The sequence below is a fragment of the Triturus cristatus genome, chromosome 4_1 (assembly GCF_964204655.1).
Source record: "Triturus cristatus chromosome 4_1, aTriCri1.1, whole genome shotgun sequence".
NCBI classification, from domain to species: domain Eukaryota; kingdom Metazoa; phylum Chordata; class Amphibia; order Caudata; family Salamandridae; genus Triturus; species Triturus cristatus.
The window spans coordinates 1,198,976,751-1,199,002,722 of record NC_140585.1 but is presented as its reverse complement, the minus strand read 5'-3'; the positions used below and the strand labels follow the sequence as shown (position 1 = coordinate 1,199,002,722).

Sequence of the window (25,972 nt, the reverse complement as noted above, 5' to 3'; positions counted from 1 at the left end):
GTAATCGAATTCTAATTTGCTCTGAACAGGGGGTCCCCAAACATTCCTTGCCCAGGGCTACTAAAATCCTTAAGAGGACACTGTGGAACTTGGGGGCATGAATTGTGCTCCTGGGGTCTCTGCTAAGAGTAAAACGAGTTGTCGTCCATCTCTTCAAACAGCACCACCCCAGAACAGAAGAGGAATCTATTGTTAACCGCTATTTAAAGAACGTGATTTTGTGTGCTTCCAGTTGCGTTGCGACCACAGGAAAACTGTCCATTTATCCATTTGGAGCAGCTGTAGTGCCAGCTATGTATGCTTTTCCTTACTTGCAACTTCCTCGATGCCTTCATCCTCACTTCCTCCTCTGAAAGGACCACCTCTGGTCCTTCTTCATCTCTTTGTTATCAAAGCAAATTAGAAAGAGACAATTGGAATTGTGATGGAGTTTTTAACTGATTTAGTTTTTTAAACCAATCTAACAATAACTAATGTGAACCAACTTGTTTCACAACACAATCTTTCTTCTGACTGGGGCCTTTCAGTCCCATCAACCTGACTCGTGTTCAGTCCAGAGACTTCAATGTGTGACAGCTAACCATGGTGCCAAACTAGCATTCAATTCCATAAGATCCTAATTTTCCTTTTTGTGCTCATCCTGGACACAGACTTGAAGAGTGCGCCAAACTTTAGATGCCCCAGATCCACAAATCTGAGGTGTTCGTGATGCCTCTGCTTCCGAAACACAAAGTAGAAGAGTACTGAAAGAGAGGAGCTTTCAGTGGCGGCTGGCATGTCTCCAGGGAGGTCAGGTGGGTGGGCCATTAAAGAAAATTATAATAATGAAATTAAAAGCACTTAGCTGCGAGCGTGACGTCCTTCTTTTTATTTATTTTTTTTATTTTTATTTTTTTTATATAAAAACCTTTATTTTCAAAAGTCTGGACACAGCTATTCAGCCGACAACCCGGAGGTTCGGCAGCGTCGATAAAGAGGAACAGAGACGCGTCCACAGTACAGTGAAGGAGGAGTGCAAAGATTCCATTTTTTAATAAACACAAAACACACAACAACCCCCAGCAAGGCAAGAACACTGAATGCCCATGGTGATAGCCCCCCAGGGGAGGCAGAACCCCGATCATCTACCATTTACAGTACCGTGAAAAGAGGCCAAAGAAGTCCATTAACCATACTGAGCTGGAAAGAAGGTTAGGAGGAAAGCTGTTTCTCGGGGCGTTCCAGATCAGGGGCAAGACAAATTCCCCCCCTGTATTGTTTCCACCGCCCCCAGATGGCGTGCCACTTCCGAGGGCGGCCTCTAGCGCAATATACCGTCTTCTCCCTTAGCATACTCCAGTCCATATTTTCTTTCCACGCGGTCAATGTGGGGGGGCCCACGGATCCCCACAATCGCGCTATATCTCTCTTAGCGACCATGTTACCCAGAGTCACCCATTGGGTCTGCGCCGCATTATGATCAGTGGGCCCCCAGACATTCAGGAGACAACACCGCGCTTCCGGCTGCATAGCAATGCCCGTCACCTCCCCCATCACTGCATGGACTCTCCGCCAGAATTCCGTGATGACACCACATTCCCAAATGATATGCAGGAAAGTACCCACCATACCACATCCCCTCCTGCATAGGCCGTCCTCCGAGAATCCCATGTGAACCAGCCTTGGCCCCGTCACGTACACTCGATGCAGTATTTTAAGCTGCACCAGCCTCAGACGCGACGGGATCGCAACCTCCTTAGGAGAGGAAACAGCAGACTGCCAATCCTCGTCATCCAACTCGAGGCCATCCCTAGACCACTGGTCCCTCAACCCCAGAAGCATATCCGCCCGGACGTTGATCAGTTTCTTATAGATGAGCGAGATCGTGCTCTCGGGCATATGGCCATCAAGGACCCGGTCCTCCAAAGGAGAGGACTCAGGCACCTTCTCACCCTCTATGAGGACTGATCGGAGGGCGTGACGCACCTGAATATAGCGGAAAAACTCAGATGGCCCCAGCTCATACTCCTTCTGCAACTCTTCAAAGGACTTCACCCTCCCCTTAATCAGGACATCTCCAACCCTGGAGATGCCGATCAAGTCCCATTTGTCAAAGCCTTTTGTGTGCCAAAGCCTACCCAGTCTCTCAGATTCAAACAGCGGGGTAGCGAGGGTGAGCCTATCCTTCCAGCCCAGCGAGTCAGTTGCCATCTTCCACACACGCACCGCCACACCAGTGGGCCCCGTGAGGGACGAGTCCAGGGACCGCGAATACAACGCCCTGTAATAGTTACCACCACGCAGCAACCACCTGTCCATGGCATACCCAGGGCTGAGGGCAGGGCCATAAAACCCATGATTAATCGCACTCAGCTGGGTGGCCCAATAGTACCGTCGGATGTCTGGAAGCGCAATACCCCCGTCGTACCATGGGAGCGTCAACTTTGCAATAGCTATTCGCGGCCGCCCGTCCCACAGCAACGTTCGTTGGAGGCCTTCGACCTCCCGAAAGTAGTTGGCCGGTACCCAATCCAAAGTATTCTGCAGTGCGTAGAGGAACCGGGGAAGAGACATCATTTTGAACAGGGCCGCGCGCCCAACGAGGGAGAGCGGCAGCCTCCGCCAGCCCTCCACATCCCGCCTCAGGCGCGCTAGGGGGGGGGAGCAGGTTCCTCTCATATCGCACGGCAGAGTCCATGGAGATAAAGATCCCCAGATACACGAAGCCCTGCTGAGCAACCTGGATCGAACAAGTTCGAGGGATCGGTGGAACCTCGCCACTAAGAACATATAAATACGATTTACTCCAGTTGATAACGAGACCCGAGTTCCTACCGAAAGATGTGAGTACGTCACAGACCACTATAAGTGATTTCTTGGGTGAGGCAAGATACAACAGGATGTCATCAGCATAGAGCGATATACGGTCCTCGTGTTCAGGCGACCATCTAAGTCCCCGTATATCCGGGTGCCAGCGTATCCACGCAGCCAGCGGCTCAAGGGCGAGGGCAAACAACAATGGCGACAGGGGACAACCTTGCCGAGTACCCCTCCCAAGCTGAAACGGAGTCGACGCCCGGCCATTTACCACCACACTCGCGAGAGGGCCCTCATACAGCAACCTCACCCAGCTCACAAAACCGTGGCCAAAGCCGAACTTGGTCAACACGGCCCACAAATATGCCCATTCCACCGTGTCAAAGGCCATCGTGGCATCGAGAGACGCCACAATAGCTGGTTCACGCAGCGTGCCCGCCCTGGCGATTACACCATGAAGGCGCCGAAGATTTAACGCTGTGTTACGGTGCGGGATGAATCCGGATTGATCCGGATGGACCAAGTCACCGAGTACCCTAATCAACCGGGCCGCCAGGATTTTAGCCAGAATTTTCGGCTCTGCGTTAAGGAGTGAGATAGGCCTATATGAGGTGCACTTATCTCGGGGTTTGCCCTCTTTGTGTATAACCACAATCGTCGCCAGTCGCTGATCCAACGGGAGGGCCCCACTCCCCCGCGCCTCCACGAACATGGCGCGCAGGTGAGGGGCAACCCTATCCGGAAACAGCTTGTACAGGTCGACCGGCAAGCCGTTCGGACCCGAGGCCTTGCCCGAGTTCAACGCGCGGATAGCCCCCGCCACCTCATCGACCGTTATGTCACCATCTAGATCGTCCCTATCTATATCAGAGAGACAGGGCAATGCAATATCACGCAGGAGGTCACGCGAGTCCTCGGGCGGCCTGTCCGACACTGAGGCATAAACCATACGGAAATAGTCCGAGAAACACTGCACAATCCTCTCAGGTTCCACAATCACCTCTCCCCCCTCTCCCGTCAACTCCGGCACTACTCTATTGACCCGTTCTTTTTTGTCCAGCCAAGCCAGGAGTTTCCCGGCCTTGTCACCAACATCATACAGACGGCCCTGCTGTTCCCTACCGAGGGTCTTAGCGGCATTCGTCACCAGGTCCCTATACTCGGATTGCTTCAAGCACAGCTCATGCAGTGAGGCCTCTGTAACCTCCTCCTCCAGCGCTCCCTCCAAAGCCGCGATCTCCTCCTCAACCTGCAAAACCTCGCCATCTCTCCGCCGCTTGGCAGCCACTACAAGGGAGAGGGCTTCCCCTCTCAGCACGGTCTTAAATGCTTCCCACAGCGACACTGCCGAGTCCACGGATCCCCGATTGTCCTTGAAAAAATTATCTACTGTCTTTACCAGCGCGCTGCGCATCTTGGGGTCTCGAAAATACCAAGGGTTGATAGGGGCCACCCTTCCCCCTCCCTCTCGACCCAGATCCAGCCTGACCCACACCGGCGAATGGTCAGATATACCACGCGCCATGTGCCTGGCCTCAGACACCAATGAGGCATGCGCAGCCAGAGTGAGTAGGTAGTCAATCCTAGAAAGGCTACCATGCGCCCCGGAGTGGAAAGTGTATTGGCTCTGTGTGGGGTGCCGGAGCCTCCAGCAGTCTATCAGGCCAAGCGTATCTAGAAAGTCTGGAAGCCACTTCTGAGCCCCCCCAGTGTCTCTGGGCGGGTATCTATCCAGCAGGCCGGAGCCAACAGCGTTGAAATCACCTCCCACTACAAGCATACCCCCCGGGAGATCCAGCAGGGCCCTACCCAGATCTGTGAACGTGGAGGCCTGCAGGGCCGGCGGGACATAAACCGAAACTAAAACCAAAGTTCTTCCTTCCCACTGCCCCGCCACCGCCACAAACCTCCCCCTATCATCAACAATGGTGGAGTCCACCTCAAATGGTAGCGAGGCTCTGACTAGGATGCCCACACCCCTGGACCCAGAGGAGAATCCCGAATGAGCTATGAATTTATAACCCTTCCTATTCAGGGCATAGCACGTATTACCTATAAGATGCGTCTCCTGCAGCAGGGCAACATCCGGCAATGACCGTTTCAAGAATTGCAAAACAATCCCACGCTTAATGCGATCCCCCAAACCATTAACATTCCAGCTTATAACACTTAAACCCCTACCCCCCATCCCCAAACGTAAAGAGGCCCACCCCACACCCGAAGAGCCACCATGGAACAGTCCTGGAAATAATCACTATGCCTTGCGGAAACAAACCCCCCAACAACAAACCCAAAATCCCGGAAACCCCCCCCACCCTGCACCCCTGCTGCAGCTTACAAAGCCCCCCCAACTTGCAGTGTGCCTGTCGCCCTACCAAACCCAAAATCTACAAAAAGTACCCTAAGGGAGGAAAGAGCTCCCCTCGTCCTCCCACAACCTCCGTATTTACTGCAAGTCATTATCTAAAGTCAGTCCGAGTCAGTCCGGTTCCGAAGACATCAACCTTGTTCATCCCGGCCACTGTCCCCGTCTACGGCAGTGTCCTCTTCCGTGCGTCGTCGAGGCAGAGCGTCCAGCCATTCATCCGCCATGGCAGGCGACTCAAAGAAGAATGTTCGGTCTTCAAACACCACACGTAGTCTGGCAGGGAAGAGCATGGCGTATTTCAGTTCCCTCTCCCGAAGCCTCCTCTTCACCCCCAGGAAGCCCTGCCGCTGCCTCTGCACCTGCTGGGTGAAGTCAGGATAGAAATTCACCGACGCGTTCTGGAAAGGGACCGGGCCCGTTACCCTCGAGGCCTGCAGGATAGCGTCCCGGTCTCGAAAATGAAAGAGCCGGGCGACGATCGGCCTCGGTGTGGCTCCCACCTTGGGCCGCCCACCCGGCACTCTATGGGCCCGCTCAACTGCGAAGAACTTCCCTAGACCCTTAGGCTGCAGATGATTGAGCACCAAGTCCTCCACGAGCAGGTCCACTGAAGTCTCGTCCGAGGACTCCGGGACCCCGATAACGCGCACGTTGTTGCGCCTGGCCCGGCTCTCGAAGTCCTCCAGCCGACGGGCGGCGAGATCATTCTCGGTCCGCAACTTACGGACCTCGGTCTGCAGGTCCGAGACATCATCGGCGAGGCCCGTGGTCTTGATATCCAGGGATTTGACCCGTTCATTTGTTTTGCCCAAATCCGCGCGGATCCGATTAACATCCACCAAGATGGTATCCACTTTGTGCGCCAGGGCATCAAACTGTCTCCCAATCGAAGTCTGCAGCCCGTCGAGTGCACCCATGACATCCTGCAGTGAGAGCTCCGGGGCCAAGGGTGAGGCAGTCTTCTGTGTGTCCGGGGACTGGCTCGGTGCACCTGGTGACCCCTTCTGCTGGGCATAGCGGTCCATGTTATTGGCTTGAGTGTAGGCTCCCTGCCTGGTGGCCTTGGGCTTCGGCCGGTCCACCTCTGCTTTGCCCGACATGGTGGGCTCAAGCAAGTCGGGTCAAACAGGACTGCCCTCTCTCAGCGAGAGAGACCAGGAGTGCTCCGTCTTACGATGGGTCGCCAGTGTGGCATGCAGAGCGTCCAAATGATAATAAAGCAGACGCGAGCACTCCCTGGGCTGGGCAGACAAAGGGCGAGAAAGTGAAAGTGAAAGGATAGGGACCTCCGTCCGGCAGTTCACACCTCGCCTGGCCGCTGTTGTTCAATTAGAGGTCGGGCATCCTGCCAACTCGAGCCCCTGGCATCCCTCGGAGATGGGCCTCAATCTTCCGCCATGCATAACTCCGGTTCCCGGTGGGCGATTCGACCTCGGGTGGCATCGATCGCCTCCCTGACAAGTCATCTACACGATGCCATGCATACAAACAGGATTATATACAGGATAGACGACAGAGGGCACGAGGGTCTCGGGAGCTCAAGGCTCACGCGGCCATCTTGGTCAAGCGCTAGGCTCCTCCCTCCGTGACGTCCTTCTTAATGGTCTTCTCTCCTCAAGGCAGGTAGGCTTCAAACTCCCATGCCAATCCTGGTGCTGCTCTCACCAGCATGAGAGCAGCACCGGGATTGGTGGGAGCAGCCTGTATCCGTGCTCAGAAGAGCACTGGAGGCTTTTGCTTTCTCTAACCCAGCTGCCTTCGAGAGGTTTAAAGTGCGCATGTGTGGCTGGCCACCAAAAGACGGCGGGCCAAAAGACATGCGCCCTTTAAACTGAAAGGGCCCTGCTCTTTCTTCTGCTGCCAGTCAGCAACAGCCCCACCCCTTTCCTGACTCTCCGTGCAGGACGGGATGACGAAAAATAAAATGGTAATGAATTAACTTCATTACCATTTTATTTTTAAACTCTTGGGGCAATTTCAGTGTGGCGGCTCTCCTGCGCTCAAACTGATGTGCCGCCCCTGGGAGCTGTGGGTGACCTGGTCCAATGTTATTATTTTGCAAGTAGAGGAAGAGGCAATGAAATAAGGGTGGTGGATATCCCTCCAGCTCGTTTGCGTGAAAGCCGACCCTACACCCAGCTTGCTGGAATCAAATCTTTTGCCTAATTCTTAACAGGGGAACTTGTTCTTCAAGTTTTACAGGTGTGACCGTGCAGAGGTCCGAAATTTCCCTCCGGTGTAAATCACTATCCCTATTCTTGAGCGTTTGGTTAACCTTTGGCATGTCAGGCCCCTAAAGGTATAGGTGAAGTCTTGGAGGTTCTTTCCATGGTGCCTCAAAGGCATTCCGCAGCATGGAATGGGCGGGCGTTCCAGGGACGGTTGGATTCCAGTCAGGCCTACAGTCTGAGTTCTGGTGCTGGTAGTAAACTGCCACAGGGTGCATCTATAGAAATAAAAGGGCACAGCGTGGACTTGCTGGCAACGTCTCCAAGGAACAAGGGGAGGTTAGCCTGAGGTGGGGAAACTACACACATTTATAGTGTTTGCCATATTCAGACAAAAGCTCTTCGAGGAGAGGAGGACTCAGCAGGCTTGATAGGCAAGCTGCAGAAAGCAGTCACTCGAGGGCTTATTGAATGAGACCAAATTGTTCTGTTAGGCGGGGTAAAAGGTGCTTTAATGACATTTTTCTGTTTGTAAAGAGACCGATCAATTCCTCATCCCCTACTACTGCATACTGGTGGTGAGGCAGACTGGGGGTTAAAGTCGAAAGTTTAATTTTGAACTTGCTCTCAACTAGTGATAGTCTTCTAAGTAGCGACTGCATGCTTACTGGACGTTATTGCCTCTTTTTCATAAACTTGTTCTATGTCACAGGTTAATTTTTCGTCCCGGTGGAGGGGTGCTTTAGAGGCAAGGTTCCTATGGTCAAACATTAAGGTCAAGATTCCAAAACCTTATGCAAAAAGTGTGGGGGATATGTTCAGTTAAATTGCTTTCTGTGAGGTGGTATGCCATGTTCATTTATCAGGCCTTCTGGGCTTGAATTGTGAATCTTCAGCTGCCACACACTGCAGGCCCTGCCGCCTCTGCATAGGTTTAAGGGAGGGATCAGAGGCCAACAGGCTGGAAAATGGTGCTACAACAGGGTGTATTTGAAAGGCACAAGTTCACCTCCAGGGACAACTTGAAGCTGAACAAACGTTTGTAAATCAACTTAATGGTATTGATTTTATTGACCTTAGAAGGTCAAAAGGCTCAGAGGCTCCGTTGGGTTTTGAACCTGTGATCATGAGATCAAATTGGTTCCTGCATTGGGATGCATTTGTTCAGTGAGCTACCAGACTTGAATGTTTTTCCTTTTCTTTTGGTGTTTGCATGCGCAGTGTAGAGTGGTGGATCATGATTGAAGAAGTAATCGGGGAGCAGAAATCACTAGGTCATCTGTCTCATCAATGAAACTGACGCAATTAAATTGTCCTAGTCCTTTTGCTCCACCACCTCAATGGCTTTATATACCGAAATTGTTTCAAAAATGGTCTATCGACCAACAATGTTTGCTCTAATGATTGAAAATAGCAGACACCCGATATACAGAAATGCCGCCGCTGCCTCAGTGATGTGAACTATGTCCTCTTGCAGGTGCATTGAGCAGAAATTCAAGCGCTGCCCCGCTCTCCAGACCACCAGCGTCATCATTGTGTTCCACAACGAGGCATGGTCCACGCTCCTGCGGACTGTGTACAGCGTGCTGCACTCCACCCCGGCCATCCTCCTGAAGGAAATCATTTTGGTGGACGACGCTAGTATTGATGGTGAGTAGCGCAGTCATCCCTGTGCCTTTTAATAATGACCATATTCACAGGTCTCTTTTCTCACTCAAGGCCCCCTTCTCTTTAAAGGGCCCATCTAGTGTACAAAAAAGCACAGTTTTGTCTATTCATGCTTCTCTAACAATAAACATTATAGAACGTTTTTGATGTCAGCTGGGGGTTTGAGATCTGTAGTGACATAATTCACCATACGGCCTCTTTAACTAGTGCTCCCAATTTTTTGGGCTGTAGGGTTCTCCACTTTACGCGTTTCATCAAGCTATTGCACGCAAACTTTCCTTCTGTAAGTGAACCCCATTTTGTTCCAATCTCGTGCATAATCTTAATACTCCTGTTAGCTACTTAAGCTTTGTGCAGTTTTGTGCAGCTTGTTACTTGTACTATCGCCCCTTGGACAGAGGCTCGCTTTGCTGCTTCGGTAAAATGCAATTTCTCTAAAAGCTCCAAATGTATCTCTTTTTATTTAACAGGCACTTTTTCACCGCACCCTAGAGGTTACCAGTTCTAGTTGAGAAGGGGCGGGGGGGCAGGATTACTGAATGAAAGGTTGTTAATTAACTGGGACTGAGAGCGGTGTGACGAGACACCTGGGAGTCAGTACAGCAATCAAAATCTCATGATGACCAGTCTGGGGTCAAGTAGGCAAGAGACCTCAAATCCACACTGGCTAATGCCAAAGATGAGCTGCGGTCATCATGGGTGAAAACAAGAACACAGCCCTCGTTTTCCTTGGCTTCTCAGCAGCCCATGACACAGGGGACCATGTTATACTGCTGAGCAGACTCAAAGTTTGAGGAGGAATCTCTGGCTTCGGCTTTGAATGGATTTGGGCTTTAAATCCTAATTTTATCGCAGAGGTTTAACTTGTGACAAGTGAATTGTAGTCTCAGAAGACATCACCGGGAGGTCCCCTGCTGCCGTCCCTTCCATGCTGCATCTCCCGGAGCAGTGCAGGTGCACCACTACATGTGCACTGATGTCATTCAAATCAACTTTCAGTGAAAAAACCGGCTCATCACCTTCACCGGTCTTGGACCATTTATTGTTCTGGATGAAGGAAGTTTCCTTTGACAGAGAGGAGCCCAACCTGGAATAATGATTATGGGACGCCATGATGCCACTTCTCTGCTCTTTTAGTGGCTTGCCGGTGTCTGGGCACCCCTTTCTTATTTATTGAAAGTTGAAAACCAGGGAGTTTTATTCAACTTTGAACTCTCTTTAGTTCTTTCCATGGGCCAGTGCAGTCATCAAGGGCATCAATTGGCAGTTCTCTGGAGAATCATTCTACTCCTCAAAACCAACCACTGAGTATGGTTGACGAATGCTTGTGATGGTCCGGTGAAAGTATGTGACATCGTTTACACCAGGCTCCTCCAGAAGATCATAGATAGACTTCATAGACTCCAGAGCCAAGCGGCTAGAATAGGTCTGAATTAGGCTTGGCAAAATCTGTATTAAGCAAATATGAACTCATATAATTACCAATTACAGGGTTTCAAGCACATTGCGTCATTTTTTGGTTATTCCTTTTTGTTTGATAATCTTCCTCCGAATAAGGGGAAGAATGTAAAATGATGAAATCTGTGCAAGTGGTGTGTGCAGCTGGTGCAAGATATTTTCTCCTCTAGTGAGTCACCTTCCAGGATCTAGCATGATTTTTGAGGTATGCCCTAGGGTACAATTTTCCCCACTACCTACCAACCAGAGGAATTTCACATAATTCCACATTTTTCACTGAGGAAATGTTTATTCATTTCTTTCCCACCTAGTCTGAACCCGAGATGGCGCAACTAAATGAAAGTTGCCTTGGGGGCACACGGTTGTGCCCCAGTGGCTGCAATAATAAAGTGCCAAGTTCCATGGAGCGACATCCCTGGGAGTCGAGGGACCTAGCCTGGAACTAAAGCCTAACGGTGGAACCAATCTACACCCACTTCAGGAAAGACCTGAAAACCAAGTTGTTGCTTTGTGCTTGTAATTAAAACTCATGTCTCTTGAGGCAGTGGTAAATACATTTTGGGCTGGGACTCTCCCTTTTCAAATTGTGCTTTAATAGCTCCCTTTTCCTTTTTCTTCTATCTCTCTGCGCAAAATTAACCACAAGGAGCCCTAGAGCATTAGGTAAGAACTCCAAATACATTCTTATAAAACCTATATGAAGCCTCTATGAAGCCATTTGTGCCATGTTAAGACAACCCAGAAACTTTGTATAAGCTCTAGTTCCATAGTTAATCTAGATGAACCAAAAGATCTGTCTGGAACCCGTCATTTGACTTGAAGCTCAACCAGACTTGAGGGGCTAACCGGCCCATTCATACGTGATACCAAGCTCAGCGGACATGCCAGCTGACACTTACCACCAGTCCTACTCGTGCCATCAAGACATGCCTGCCAACCAGTATTGAAAGCAAATCTGTGCAAAGCTTTTTTCCACCTGCGAAGTTTGCAAAGTTCCAAATTTTTGCCCTTCAGGAAGTTTTCCAGTTAACCTTCACAATGTGTTTTTCTGCTTTGCAAAATCCTCGTCACCGCATTGTGAGACCATTTTAACACTAGCTAAACTGAGCTATGTTGGAGAATGTGTGCAAGACTTTTCTCTGCAGGTATACCTCATATGCAGGTTTTCTGAATGTCCCAAATGAATATTTATGAGGTGAATTTACATGTGATGCGTTTGACTGGAGGGAAATACCATATAGGAGGCTCATTTTCAAAAGCAAACTATGTTGCTCCGCCCAGCTCTACCCAAAGCCTGAAAACCCCTATTATTGCTCAATCACTAACCTCTTTCTATCGGTTTGGTGAACATCAGTTATGGTGACTAAAACGCAGGCAATAAGTTGCTGCACTTTTGAGCGCCACACTTGAAAGCGCGCATTTTGTAGAAGGTACTTTCCAAGAGCTTAGATTGCAAGATTTAGGCCGGGTCTCTCCGTTTCCAGTAGCAGGGTATTGTAGAGGAACTGGCTGGGCAAAGTTGTAAATGTCACCTCACTGTTGGATGCTTTTCAATAACTGCACCTGGGGGGATAGGGGGGGTGTTTGTGTGTGCCGGTTTTTTTAGGTCGAGCCTGGGCAGCGCATTCGGTGCTACGAGGCATGCTGTATTGGAGTATAGACTTGAAGCCCCGCTCACTCTCTGCCCATATTTTTAATTGCGTTGTCATTGTCATTCGTAAACACTGGTTTCCAATCCATTATTAGGCTTGTTAGTCCCTCCTTGGTACCGCTTTGTCTGCATTTGTTACCTCCCATAGCGACTGGACCTTTTACTTGTCTTGTTACACAGTCTGGTTTATCTAGGCTGTGAGCACTATTTTCTTTAATTGTTTGCCCCTATTCCACCCACTACATTGCGCTTTTATTTTATTTACTAATGGCGATCCGCTTTAACTGTAGCGGGCGCGTTTTTTTAAATTTATTTCTTTTAGCAGCATGGTCTACTGTAAGTATAGCGGCGGCGCGTATTTATTTATTCAAAATGTTTTGTTTACTATCACCCATGCGGCGCTTTCACATTCATGGAGGCTGCGCCCCTTTCTTTAGACAAGCCGCATCTAAAGAAAGGTGCGCGGCCGCTATTAAAGTGAAAGCGGAGCATAGGCACTTTTACAAAAAAAAAACCATCTGTTTGTCAACTTGACAAACAGATGCTTTTTTTTTGTCAAAGAGCCCCATGCCACAGTTTCACTTTAATTTCTGCAACACCCCTTTCTTTTGACGCGGCTTGTCTAAAGAAAGGGGTGCGGCCTTCATGACTATGAAAGCGCTGCATGGGCGCTAGTAAACAAACAAATATTTGCAATGCAATAGGTCTCGCATTTGCAAGAGTAAGCTATTGCATTGTTAATAGCTCAAACACTCGTAAATGCAAGACCTATTTCGTCGCAAATGCTTGGGTTTTTTGTTGTGGGTTTTTGTGTGTGTGTGTGTGTGTGTGTGTGTGTGTGTGTATACTGTCTCTCTCCCCAGGTAACATGTTGCGATTGTTTCCAGTTAATTGTGCAATAAATGGAGCACATCTTGAGCTATGCCACCAAGATGGCGAGTTAAATGCTGGTTTCTGACACCCGGTAACATCCCTGCACCGTCAACACTGTCCTCTATCGTTCATTAGTCGGTAAAATATATGTATCAATTATTTGGGTAATAAGGACAACTTTTATCCAAAGCGTTTAGAAGTGGGAGTAGTGTGAAATAAAGTAGAATGTCAATATTTTTGTTATCGTGTAATATTTATTGCATGGGTTCAGCACAGAGAAAGTTACAATGTTCAAAGGAACTGTACAAAAAATACAGAAACAGCCTCTCCATGACGAATGCAAAGCGACAACTCAACGAAAACAAAACAACCAAAAACAAATGAAAGAAATTCACGACATTTTTCAGAATCTGTTTTTAGATCAGAATCCGACTTGATAAAAATGCAGAGGTCTGCTGGGATGGGGGTCTCGCTTTAAAAAACGTTACCCTTTCTGTGTGTCCAATCCTGAGGGGGGTGCATGACTCTGCCCACACCTTAGGAGGCCTCGAGGACCGTGAGAACATCTTCCAGGTCGGGTAGCATGGGATTCCTTTATGGCATCTTTCAGTTGGTCTGGCAGAAAACCTCAGGTTGCAGAAGTCCCTAGTATCGGCCTGTGCACTTTCCAATGAGGAGAGAGAGGCTTTTACGTCAAAGGTTTCTGGTCCTAGCACACAGAATAACCAACCTTTATGCACTGGGCAGACTCAACCGCTAGAACCTCCACAAGAGGATGTTCAAAATTCGCGTAATTAGCTTTCACCTAGTTACATGAATTTTTGGGCAGATTACATATAATTATGTGAAATGTGTGACACGAGGATCCATTTCACGCTAAAAAAATAGCATGAAAAACACAAGTGCTGTGAAGGGGGGAAAACAACCGCTCATGTTAGGGTGTTCCTGCTCTATAATTTTTAAAATGAACTGGGGTGTAATCACGTGAAATGGCACAATTACATGGCATGCCATAATGGTTTAATTTTGGGAATTTTGCATGAAATTAAATTACCAAAATGATCCATGTTACTCAAATTCCGCCCATGTTCCTCCGCCTCGCCCATCCACCTGCCTCCTCCTCGTGCAGCCTGGGCTCGCCATTCAGAAAAGCAGGCTGGTTTTCCGGCTTCGCCCTGTAGGTTTAGGGCAACCAGTGTTCAGGACTCTCCTTAGTGGCATCTCTAAGAGTGAAAACGTGTTTATAAATCCCTGTTGTGTGAACCACCAGCCCTGCAGCTTTCCGTGTGAACCGATACTGCACACTCGCAGGCAGTGCACAGCTCCTGTTGACAGTGACCGTCGTGTGCAGGGCTGCATGAGGAAAACCCCACTCGAAGCTTCTTTGAGCCACCCCGTCCCCTGGGCTCCTTCAGACACCCCAGTCCTCTCCCTGGTGCAGCGGTGAGAACAGGGGAAGTGGCTAATGCCACCATTCCCGAGGAGGAACAGCGAAGGGGCGGAAAGATTGCTAACTATGGCCCACATGCATCAAAACAAAAACCGGTCGCAAACGGGCAGATTCTCAGAATCTGCCCCTTTGCGACCGGTATTTTTGCATTTGGGATGCATCATCCCAAATGCAAAAATCGCAATTTAAGTTTAAATTGCGATTCCTTAAGGAATCTCAAATGGAGATTCCTTAAATGCAATGCATTAAAGTAAAAATATTAGCAATTTCGCTAATAGGGGGAGCAAATTACCATGAAGTTGAACTTCATGGTAATTTGCAAAAACTTTGAAAAATGCACTAAAGTGCATTTTTCAAAGTTCCATTTTACACACACACATGCCCTTGGGGCATGTGTGTGTGCAAGATGTACTCATATATGCAGATTTCAGGGGTGCAACTGGGTGTCCTTTTGACACCCTGGCACCCTTGAAATTGCATGAGCAATTTGCGATTCTCTAATTGAGAATCGCAAATTGAGAAAGTCTTCCCATTCATTCCTATGGGCCTCTAGGCCCATAGGAATAACTGGGGAGGTATTCATTAATTGCGACTCGCAATTTGCGAGTCGCAATTAAGGAATGTTTAGAAATCGCTATTTTGTAAGCGATTTCTACATGCATAGCCTTTTGCTATTCCTTATTAGCGAATCCTTATTTTTTGCTAATAAGGAATCGCAAATGGCATTGTTGATGCATGTGCCAGATAGTGTTTGTTTTAAACCCCATAACTGACAGCAGAACAATGTCGCTGCTGCGCATGCGCTCGACAGTAAGTAAAACGGACCCAGCATGCCCCTCTTCACTGGCACTCCAATCAATAGCTAGCTCCAGTAGGTGGCAGTGTTTCCTACCAGAACAGGGGAGTAAACTAAATGCACCAATGAGGCCATCTATTTAAACTAAATCTTCTTCTCTAACTAGGTGTGGTGCAGGCATAACGACATGCTTTAGAATGCATGTTGGTTACACCTGAAAGTTGCGCAAAGGTTCAGTGATTAACAAAAAGCTTGACCATAAGTGGAAACATTTTAAAGAGAAGAAACCCTTGGAAAAACGACTGCGGAGAATGTCAATGGCATTACCTCACCAACTTGCTACAATGGGTGGTCTTAACTCGAGTGATTGGTGCAACGCCTAGGGCTCACCAAGTTACTGGTATGTTGAATCCAATGTGTAGGAGCCAGGGGCCCTCCTTTTGCCTCCCAACACAACTTTACCATCAATCTTCACATTTGCCAAAAGCCAGTATCCAGTCTTCATCAGTAGATCCCCGTCTGTTGCAGGAGCCCATGACCATGCCCCATGGGAATTCTTGCCGGGGAGCATCTTTTCCAGTTGGTGGAAGCTTGATGCAGGAGTAACTGATGACACAGAGCCCCTTTATAATAAGCTGAATTAAGTTAGAAAGCGGGGCTTGGTACTCTGTGAGGTCAAAATATGTTTGAATCCAAACACAAGGGAGGGACGCTTGAAAGTTTCTGGTGAACCCATTGTGGTGACGCATGTTATGATCAGTCGAGAGCCCGCCATCCCTCCTCCCAGTTTGATTCACACAGGTCATCGAAGATCTCTGATACAACTTTTGGCCATTGAGCTATATGTTCTATGAGACCGGGTTGAGTGGATGCTCCAACATTATTTGCAGCTCTAGCCCTCCAGCTCCCTCCTGAACTGCTCTTCTCTGCAGGCGCAGCTGGAGCCGGCCGCTTCTCCCCGAACAGAGCTACCTTTGAGGTTTTTTGGCAGCGTTTGCCTGCTGCAGCTCCAACTCATTTTGGCCAGATTAAAGATATCTAGTTTCCGCAGAACAGTGAGCCTGTGAGAAAGGGGCCTTATTCAAGCCGTCCTCTCAACCTACCGGCTTGTGCCTGAAAAATGCTCTCCATTGCCTCTGCTGTCCCTTGGTGACCCTCGTTGTGTCTGCATTTAACGTGGGAGAAGGAAGACCGCCTTTTGTGTCTCAGGAGAGTGGCTGCTCTTGGGTACGTGGCAGCTAAACACCCTACAGCCATCTACTCTTAAAGATCTGCTTGTATATTAAGGCCATTGCACATGGGCATCAGTTAGCAGTGCAGTCTTTTTTTTTTTTAATTTTTTTTTTTTATTTTGAATTTTGAAAATCAGCATTAATGATATCATAATTACATACTGTTAACATTTTGTTACATGAGCCATAAATAGAAACTAAAAGTTAGCAGTGCTGTCTTTTTTTTTTTTTTTTTTTTTTTTTTTTTTTTGAAACCGTTTATTACAGGTCTTAAAAGTATACAAGTATGGGCCCACAACCTTCCGGCCGGCCGCTAGCAATGGTAGGAACATACGACATACATTCATGGAACACGTGGTATTACAGGAGGAGCAATTCTCAGTAGATAACAATGTCAAAAACCACATCATCCAGGCCCCGTTATGCGGTTTCATTTTAAATTAAGAACAACAAAAATTAAAACCACACCCACAAGGCAACCCACAATCAAAAATAGCAGCACGTGCTCCCCAAGAGGGGGGATCCCAACTATACACAGAAGTGTGAAGAGGGGGAAGAGAGCAAAGCGAGGACTGGGGGGAACCCAATGCCCGGCAGCGGGGGAAGGAGTCGGCTAAGGGGATGGGACTGGCGAGGGATCAGGCAGCAGCGGCGGCGCGCAGATACCCCCTCGGTAGTCGTTCCAGGGGCCCCATACTTTCACCCATGTCCCAGGCTTACCCCTCGCCACATACACCACTTTTTCGCGAAACATGCACCAGTCCATGTGTTCTTTCCAGGCCGAGACCGTCGGGGGCCTCTGGGATCCCCACAGTTGAGCAATATCACGCTTGGCTACCATATATCCCAGAGTCACCCACCACGTCTGCGGCGCTGAGTAATCAGTCGGTTCCCACACATTCAACAGGCATCTCCTCGCTTCAGGCAACAGCGCCACGTGCGTAACCAGACGCAGCACCTCATGTACACCACGCCAGAACCCCTCTACCTCCGGGCACTCCCACAAAATATGCATAAAGGTCCCCAAAGCACCACACCCACGCTTACATAACCCATCTCCGGCATAGCCCATACGCAGAAGCTTTGGCCCCGTCATGTAGACCCGGTGGAGTATCTTGAGCTGGACGAAGCGAAGGCGAGCCGGTATGGCCACCTCCTTCGGGGAGGCCACCGCGGAGGTCCAGTCCTCGTCGTCCAACTCCAGCCCGTCGGCAACCCAAGCCGCACGAAGGGCAGTCAACAGGCCCGAGCGGTCGTTTATCAGCTTTTTGTATATAAGTGAGATCGTGCTGTCCGGGACGTGCCCATCCAGCACTCTATCTTCCAGGGGGGAATATTCCGGGATGGAGGCAACGTCCGTGAAGACGGAGCCCAGCGCATGACGGACCTGCAAATACCGGAAGTATTCACTGCCCTGCAACTGGAATTCCGTCTGCAGCATATCGAACGTTTTAAATCCTCCCCTCGTCCAAAGATCCCCCACTTTACTGATACCTATTATGTCCCACTTCTCGAAGCCCTTAGAGGTCCACAGGGAACCCAACCGCTCAGACGCGTATAGCGGTGACGCCCGGGTCAAACGGTCCTTCCACCCCATAGCTGCATTGGCCGCGTGCCAGACTTGCACCATGACACGCGTGGGGCCCGTCAGACGAGCGTCGGGCGCGCTAGAGTAGAGCGCTCGATTGTAATCGCCACCTGGCAGGAGCATCTTGTCCATTTCGAATGCCGGGTTTAAGGCGGGCCCGTAGAGGCCATGGTTAATGGCAGCGAGCTGGGAGGCCCAATAGTACCGTTTAATATCCGGGAGGGCAATCCCCCCATCAAACCATGGGAGCGTCAGCTTAGCCAGAGCAATACGCGGCCTCCCGTCCCAGAACAGGCGGCGCTGCAGACTCTCCACCTCACGGAAGTAGCGCGCCGGGACCAAGTCCATAGTGTTCTGCAGAGCGTACAGAAAACGCGGCAGAGACATCATTTTGAACAGTGCCGCCCGGCCGAGCGGCGAAAGCGGCAGGCGCCGCCAGCGTGCGACATCTACCCGCAAACGCTGGAGGGGGGGAAGCAGATTACGTTCATACCGGGCCTCCGGGTCCAGAGTAATGAAGACACCCAGGTACCGAAATCCCAGCGGGGCGATCTGGATCGGACAGCCCCGCGGGAGAATAGGAGCCTCCCCAGAGAGAACATACACACATGATTTAGCCCAATTGATGACGAGACCGGAGTTACGACCGAACGAGTGCAAAACATCAACTAGGACTATAAGTGATTTGCGTGGGGAGGCTAGGTACAGAAGGATGTCATCAGCGTATAGGGATACGCGATCCTCATACTCGGGGGTCCAACGGAGACCACGGATGGAAGGCTCCCACCGCAGCCACTCCGCCAGGGGCTCCAAGGCAAGCGCAAAAAGAAGCGGCGACAGGGGACAGCCCTGCCGCGTGCCCCGGCCCAGCTCAAACGGGGCCGATACTCTTCCGTTCACGACCACCTGTGCCAATGGGCCCGCATACAACAATTTGACCCAACTGATGAATCCTGGGCCAAACCCGAACTTAGCAAGCATCGCCCAGATGTATGGCCACTCAAGCGTATCAAACGCCATGGTGGCGTCTAAGGACGCCAAAATGGCCGGTTCCCGTATGAATGGGGCGCGCGCAAGCACCCCATGCAAACGCCGCAGATTAAGGGCTGTATTGCGATGGGGAATGAAGCCAGACTGGTCCTGATGAACCAGATCTCCCACCACACCGACCAGCCGATTGGCGAGTACCTTAGCGAGAATTTTGGGCTCCGCATTCAGTAGTGAGATAGGCCGATAAGAAGTAACCCGGTCCCGAGGTCTCCCTTCCTTGTGGATCACCACGATTGTAGCCAGACGCTGGTCAAGCGGGAGGGAGCCCAACGAGTGGGCCGCGAGGAACATTGCGCGGAGGTGAGGTGCCAATGTATCCGGTCGCAGCTTATACAGCTCGATAGGGATACCATTCGGGCCCATGGCCTTGCCAGAAGCGACCGAGCGTATGGCGAGGGCGATTTCGTCGGAGGTGGGAGCGGCGTCCAGCGACACCCTGTCCTCCCCGGACAGGGAAGGCAGCGCGATGTCTCTGAGCAGGGCACGGGAATCCTCTTCCGAGCAAGAAGAGACCGGGGAATACACCTCGCGGAAATACTCCGCGAAACAGGAGACAATTTCTTCTGGCTCAGTTACACACACACCATTCGTTTTCTCAATCAGCGGGACCACACGATTCGCTCTTTCCTTTTTATCCAACCACGCTATCAGTTTACCAGCCTTATCACCCACATCATACAGCCGCCCCTGTTGCTCTCTACTAAGGCCCCTGGCCGCCTCCGTAACGAGGGCCCTATAAGCCGCCTGCTTGAGCTGGAGGACATGTAGCGCAGCGTCCGTCACCCCATCTTCTAGATTACCCTCCAGCTCCGCTATTTCAGCCTCCACCCGGGTCACCTCCTCCCGCTCACGCCTCCGGGCGTGGGAGATAAGGGATAGGGCCTCCCCTCTAAGCACTGTTTTGAAGGCCTCCCACAGGGAGATAGCTGAAGGCACTGACCCCACATTCTCCTCAAAATAGCGCTGGAGGGATGTAATCAAGTCAGCGCGAATGGTGGGGTCGCGCAGGTACCAGGAATTGATTGGGACCACCCTGCTCTCAGCCCTCGGAAAGACATCAACATGCAACAATAGCGGGGAGTGGTCCGAGATACCCCGTGCCAAATGGCGCACCTCCCCCACCCTCCCGACATGGGCCGCCGGGACAAGGACATAATCAAGCCGTGAGAGACTACCATGGGCCCCCGAGTGGAAAGTGTATTGCAACTGCGTGGGATGTTTTAAGCGCCAGCAGTCCACCAATCCCAGTGTATCCAAGAGGCCGGATAGCCACGCCTGTGCCCGGGGGAGGTCCCTAGGGGGGTGACGGTCCACAGTCCCAGAAACCACCGCGTTGAAATCCCCCCCCACCACCAGAAGCCCCCCCGGAAGGCCAAGGAGGAGGCGCCCCAGATCTGCAAAAGTGGTCGACTGCAACCCCGGTGGGACGTACACTGACACAAAGACTACCACTTTGCCCTCCATTCTCCCCACCAAGACAGTGTAACGTCCCCTGTCATCGTGGAGCACCTCATCAATTTCTAACGGGAGCGAGTTCTTTACCATGATACCCACACCCCTCGAGCCTGACGTGAAGCCCGAGTGGGCCACGAGGCGGTAGCCACGCCGATTCATGGCGCAGAAGGAATTGCCAATAAGGTGTGTCTCCTGCAGGAAGACCACATCAGGCGAGAGTCGCTTCAGATACTGTAGAACCACACCTCGTTTGATCCTGTCCCCCAGTCCATTGACGTTCCAAGACAACAAAGTCAATTCCCTACCCCCCATCATGCACAAAAACCATCATTCGTCCCCCCGAGAGCACAGTAGAGCCTACACAAAAAAAGGGTTGCCTTGTGATAATAACAAACAACGCCCCATCCCTGCCCACCCACCCCAACAAAACTCCCCCCTCCCTGCACCCCTGCATGAGCCCAGACAGCCCCCCCAATGTGCAGTGTGCCTGTCGCCCCATAGATAGTTAAACTAACTAGACCCCCAGAGGAGGAGGGAGAACCCCCAAGAGACCCCACACAACCTCCATAGGAGGGGAACTTAAGCAATCCGACGTATAGTCAAAAGTGGCATCATTTTTGTCCCGAGCGAGGCCTAATATTAGTCCCTCAGTCTTGATCCAGCGAGCCCTCTCCCCCGGCCGCTCCCCCCCCGCCACCCCGATCCCGATCTCCAGACAGAGTATCCAGCCAGTCCCCGGCCGCTTCGGGACGATCAAAAAAGTGTGTGCGACCTTCCACCTCCACTCGCAGCTTAGCTGGGAAGAGCATGGCGTACTTGAGGTTTAGGTCCCGAAAACGGCGCTTGACACCAAGGAAGCTCAGTCTCTGCTTCTGGACCGCAGGGGTGAAATCAGGATAAAAATTAATGTCCATATTATCAAGTCTAATCGGTCCCTGTAGTCTGGAGGATTGCAGGATAGCGTCTCTGTCCCGAAAATTAAAAATCCGGGCGATGAGAGGTCTCGGAGCGGCTCCGACCTTAGGCCTTCCCCCGGGAACCCTGTGGGCCCTCTCCACAGCAAAGAATTTACTCAGCCCCCGTGGCTGGAGATGAGTAACGATCAGGTCTTCCACGAAAAGGTCCGCCGCCGCTTCCTCACGTCCCTCAGGCACCCCGATGATACGGATGTTGTTACGCCGGGCCCGACTCTCGGAGTCCTCCAGGCGACGATCCATCAGCGCACTCGCCCGAGCAAGCCGGCGCACCTCCGTTTGCAGGGCCGCCACATCTGTCGTAAGGCCCGATGTGGTGTGGGCCAAAGAATCGACTCGGTCGTTGGTCTTGGAGAGATTGGCCCTTATGAGGCCAACATCTACGAGGACCGAGTCGATCTTCTGCGCCAGTGTGTCAAAACGCTGGCCCACAGAGGCCTTCATCTCGGCGATGGCGCCCATGACATCCCGCAGAGTCAGATCCGTGGGCAGATCGGGGGCATCAGTAGGGCCCTCAGGGGACTTGCGTGGCACCTCAGGAGATCCCTTCTGGAGGGTATAGCGATCCATGCTGTTGGACTGATGGGCTGCGCCACGCCGGGTCGATTTTACCTTTGCCCGATCGCCATCTTGTTTCGTGGCCATGGTCCCAGTCTCCCGATCGCACCAGCCACGTCGTGAAGGGCGGGCAAGCCGGTCCACGGGCTCCGGGGGGGTACCACCCCAGATCTGCGGGGCGGATCACAGCCGGCGGGCAGGCAGGGTCCCCCAGCGAGGCCACACCAACACACAAAGCCCCGTGACCCAACCTCGCATAGACAGCAAGGAGGGTACGAAAGCGAAAGTGAAAGTGCGGGTTCCGCGAGCCACCAAGCCCTGCCCGCCGCTGTTATTCACTTCGTCACTGGATCGCCCCACAACGCAAATCCGGGGTTCGGCTAGGAAAAGGCCGCAAACCTCAATCAGTGTTAAAGTCGGTGTCCGAGGTCCGATTTGGAAGCGGAAAACGGGCGCCACCTCAGCTCGGGCTCACCAACACAGTCCCCTCATCTGGGACAGGATATGTTCAGGATAGTGATAGGAGGTCGCGGAGGTCCTCGGGAGCCTCGCACCTACGCGGCCATCTTGGTTGCGCGCTAGGCTCCTCCCAGCAGCAGTGCTGTCTTAATGCATGGGCACGTTGGGCAGTTGCCCGGGGGCCCCAAGAGCATCGGAACTCCGTGCAGACCAGAATATAACAGTGCACTGTTTTGCCCGGGGGCCTATAATGCTGTTAAGACGGCCCTGTCAGTTAGGGGTGGCCAGTTAAAGCAGCTGTTTTGCTGGCCTTGCCTTTTGTTCCCTCCTAGTGTTGCGCCTATTCTTTCTGATCTCGTGGGTCATGATGGTTGCAGCAAAAGCAGACAGTAAGCTGGGCACTAAGGGCTCTCTTTACCTTCGGGAGTTTCCACCCGTGCCATTTCCCCTTCGCTGCTCCGTAGCGAGGTGGTGAGTCGTGGGACAAGAAGCTAATCAAGTGACCTCACTGGGGGACAGCGTTGTGATGTCACTTGCTATGCCCATATCACTGCGCCTACCAGTGTCTGAGGCTCTGGGCTCCACCTGTCAGGGCATTACCCTTTTAGCCTGGCATAAGAGGATGAGGACATCTCCTAGAGCTTGACTCGGCTCACTGTATCGCCGAGGTGATACTTTCAAACGACACTGTGGTGCTGAAGCCAGTAATGATGGTTGGAAAAGGAAACCAGTCTAACCACCCATTGATTGATTTGTCTGGCATGACATTTGAGAGCCATGTGCCAAGGCTGCCCATTTAGGAGCTTGCAGTGGCATAGTAAGGGTGCCAATTGCCCTTAAGGAAGCAAAGAAAACTGGTCCTCCTACCTCGTTTTGGAAATGAAAACCGGTAATAATTTGAGTCTAATGTGCCAACGCACGCCTGAGCCCCCTTGCAACCAATGCTTAATTTGAGCCGGTGATTTCTGGTACTCGTCATCAGCACTTAATTGTCAACACCGCAGCTGGTACCTGTTCGCCACATGGTGGCACTACTAAAAATGACTGACTGCTGCCCAAGTCATTCTTATAGCTTTGGGGGCCTAGAGTAGGGTGAATTGTCACACTTGTAGGAGTGTGATGATTAGTAATTGTGTTGGTGCTGCAGTTGGCAGCACTAGCAAGGCAATGTGTGGTGCAAGCTGCAGCGGCCTCCTGACGAGGGCCCTGGCACTTATGTTTTCTATAAATTAAGCACTGCTCACTACTGAACCTTTGTACTAACTAAATAGCTATGCCCCTGGGATGATGACTTTGACAAGTTTCAAGGGCAGATTTTTTATAAGATATTTACTTCTCATGTTCACTGTGACATGGCACATTGGTAACCTTCCTTTCATATTAAATGGCTAGTCTTATGACAAGACTTAGTACAAGACTGTTTATTTACTAAAATTAATTTACATGTCACATTGACAGATTTCCTTCCATGTTAGATTGTCTATTTAGCACCGTGACTTTGGAAGTCTCTGGGCAGACGTTCTCCTAGTTTGTCCATTTAGCACAAAATCTTTGGCCTTTTCCATTGGCAGCCTCCCCGCTAGCCTGTCTATAAAGCAATTGACTTTCACTAGGAATTTTTGGCGGGCTGTGAACAGCCTACATTCATAATATTGATCTCAGCATGTCATCTTTTGACCGGACTGTCTATTTAGCGCCACGACTTTCACATGCCACATTTGGCGTGCTTCCAAGCACCATTTTATGTAGTCCCTTTAGCTTGTTCTAGTTGAAGAATTCCTACAAGACTATGCATTTTATGCAGTGACTTTGCCATGACGTTAGTGGGAAGGCTGTAGGACAGCTGAACCCTTCAACATCATAGAGCAGGGCTTGCAAGTTAACACATGTTTGCCCCCGAACAAAAAGAAAATGCCCATAACAGATTTGTGGTTTTTACTTAGCAGCATACTTCTGTCAGTGTCATGGCTTCATAATTGTTAGTATGTTGACACGGCAAACAGCTAATTAATTAAACATGTATTGACTTTGTATTATACCTTTTAACAAAGAAATACAACCTGTGAATTGCTTTTGTTGAATTAAACGCAAATAATTTAATATGCATGATTTATAGTGATTTTGTAAGACAAAATAAAGGAAACTAATTTTGTCTCAAATTGAATTAAATTTCCTTTTTAATGTAAACACAGAAAACGTGTTTTCCCAAGTGTAGGGCTAGTTATTCTCTGAGACACAAGCAGCAACACATGATGCAAAATAGCATTTACACCATTCTGTGCAAACTTAAGGTACAGTGACCTCATGCCTTTGACATGTTTTGTTCAGTATATTATGGAATCTGTTTTCTTCCTGATACTCTTGTCAGTTATTATTAATGTATGGCCAGGTAAATTAAATTGCCATCGTTGGTGTAAAAATATGCACTAGCCACCCAGTGCACAGGTCTCTCGCGCCCCCATGGTAAGTCTATCATTATATTCTTCTATAAGTTTAAAAGAGGACATTTACTTAGTGATTGAGTTAGCCCACTAAGAGAAAATACAAGCATATAAACACAATACCGTGTGCGGAGTATAAAAAAATCTTATTAAGCTCTAGAAAATAGTTATAGGATAGAAAGATAGAAGGGTAGAAAGAAACATTGGAAACCTAACATAACCATATGTTAACAGGAAGAAGTTCAAATATAAAATATTGTTGAAACATAAACATCAAAATGTGACAAAAAAGGATTATATCAAAGACCTATGTTTTTTATAACCTTTATTTATCTTTTTTAAAAAGTCTCAGCAGGTGTACAGTTACAACCGGAGCAGACGGGTGTAATTTACAGCAGAGTACAAAGATACGAGCAGGACATACCAACTTATGGCAAAACAAATGATAATATCTCAAAGAGTCTGTCAGTATATTATCAGGTATATCATTGCGTCTCCTCCTCGGTCGTGCCCCCACTCACATCTGACTCATACTGACCACCCGCACTCGATACAGAGTTCAAGAACGCATCGCACAGCTCCCTCCACGTCCTGAGGTCCTCTTCCAGTTTTTCATCCCTTCGACTGGCTTTCATATGAGCTTCTTCCGCCAGTGTTCACTCATGCACATCCCTGATCCATGCATCCGCATCAAGGGTACCCTTCCCAATCCTCGTTAATGCAACCCTATGCCTTGACCAACACTAGAAGTAGTTGCAAGAGTTTGCAGTGGCATAGCTAGACCTTTTGCCACCTTGGCGGTAACTGCTTTTGCTGCCCGGCAGCGGCATCCGCCGTTAAGAGCGGGGGTGCTGGCGATTCCTGCGTTCGGCTGTAGCTAAGAGGGGGGCACTGCCCCCAAAACTCGTGCCACCCGGGGCGGACCCCCTAGCTACGCCACTGAGAGTTTGTAAGGTATCTTGCGCTTTTTGGGTTTCTTGATGTGTC

General features: G+C 50.2%; 1 protein-coding gene across 1 annotated transcript in view; it reads left to right on the top strand.

The window, feature by feature from the left end:
• GALNT6 (polypeptide N-acetylgalactosaminyltransferase 6) overlaps window positions 1-25,972 on the top strand; it is a 245,689-nt gene that overhangs the window by 110,878 nt on the left and 108,839 nt on the right. The window contains exon 3 of the mRNA XM_085654494.1: window positions 8,810-8,982. Within this exon, the coding sequence (XP_085510620.1) occupies window positions 8,810-8,982 (173 nt within the window). The remainder of the gene's footprint in view (window positions 1-8,809; window positions 8,983-25,972) is intronic.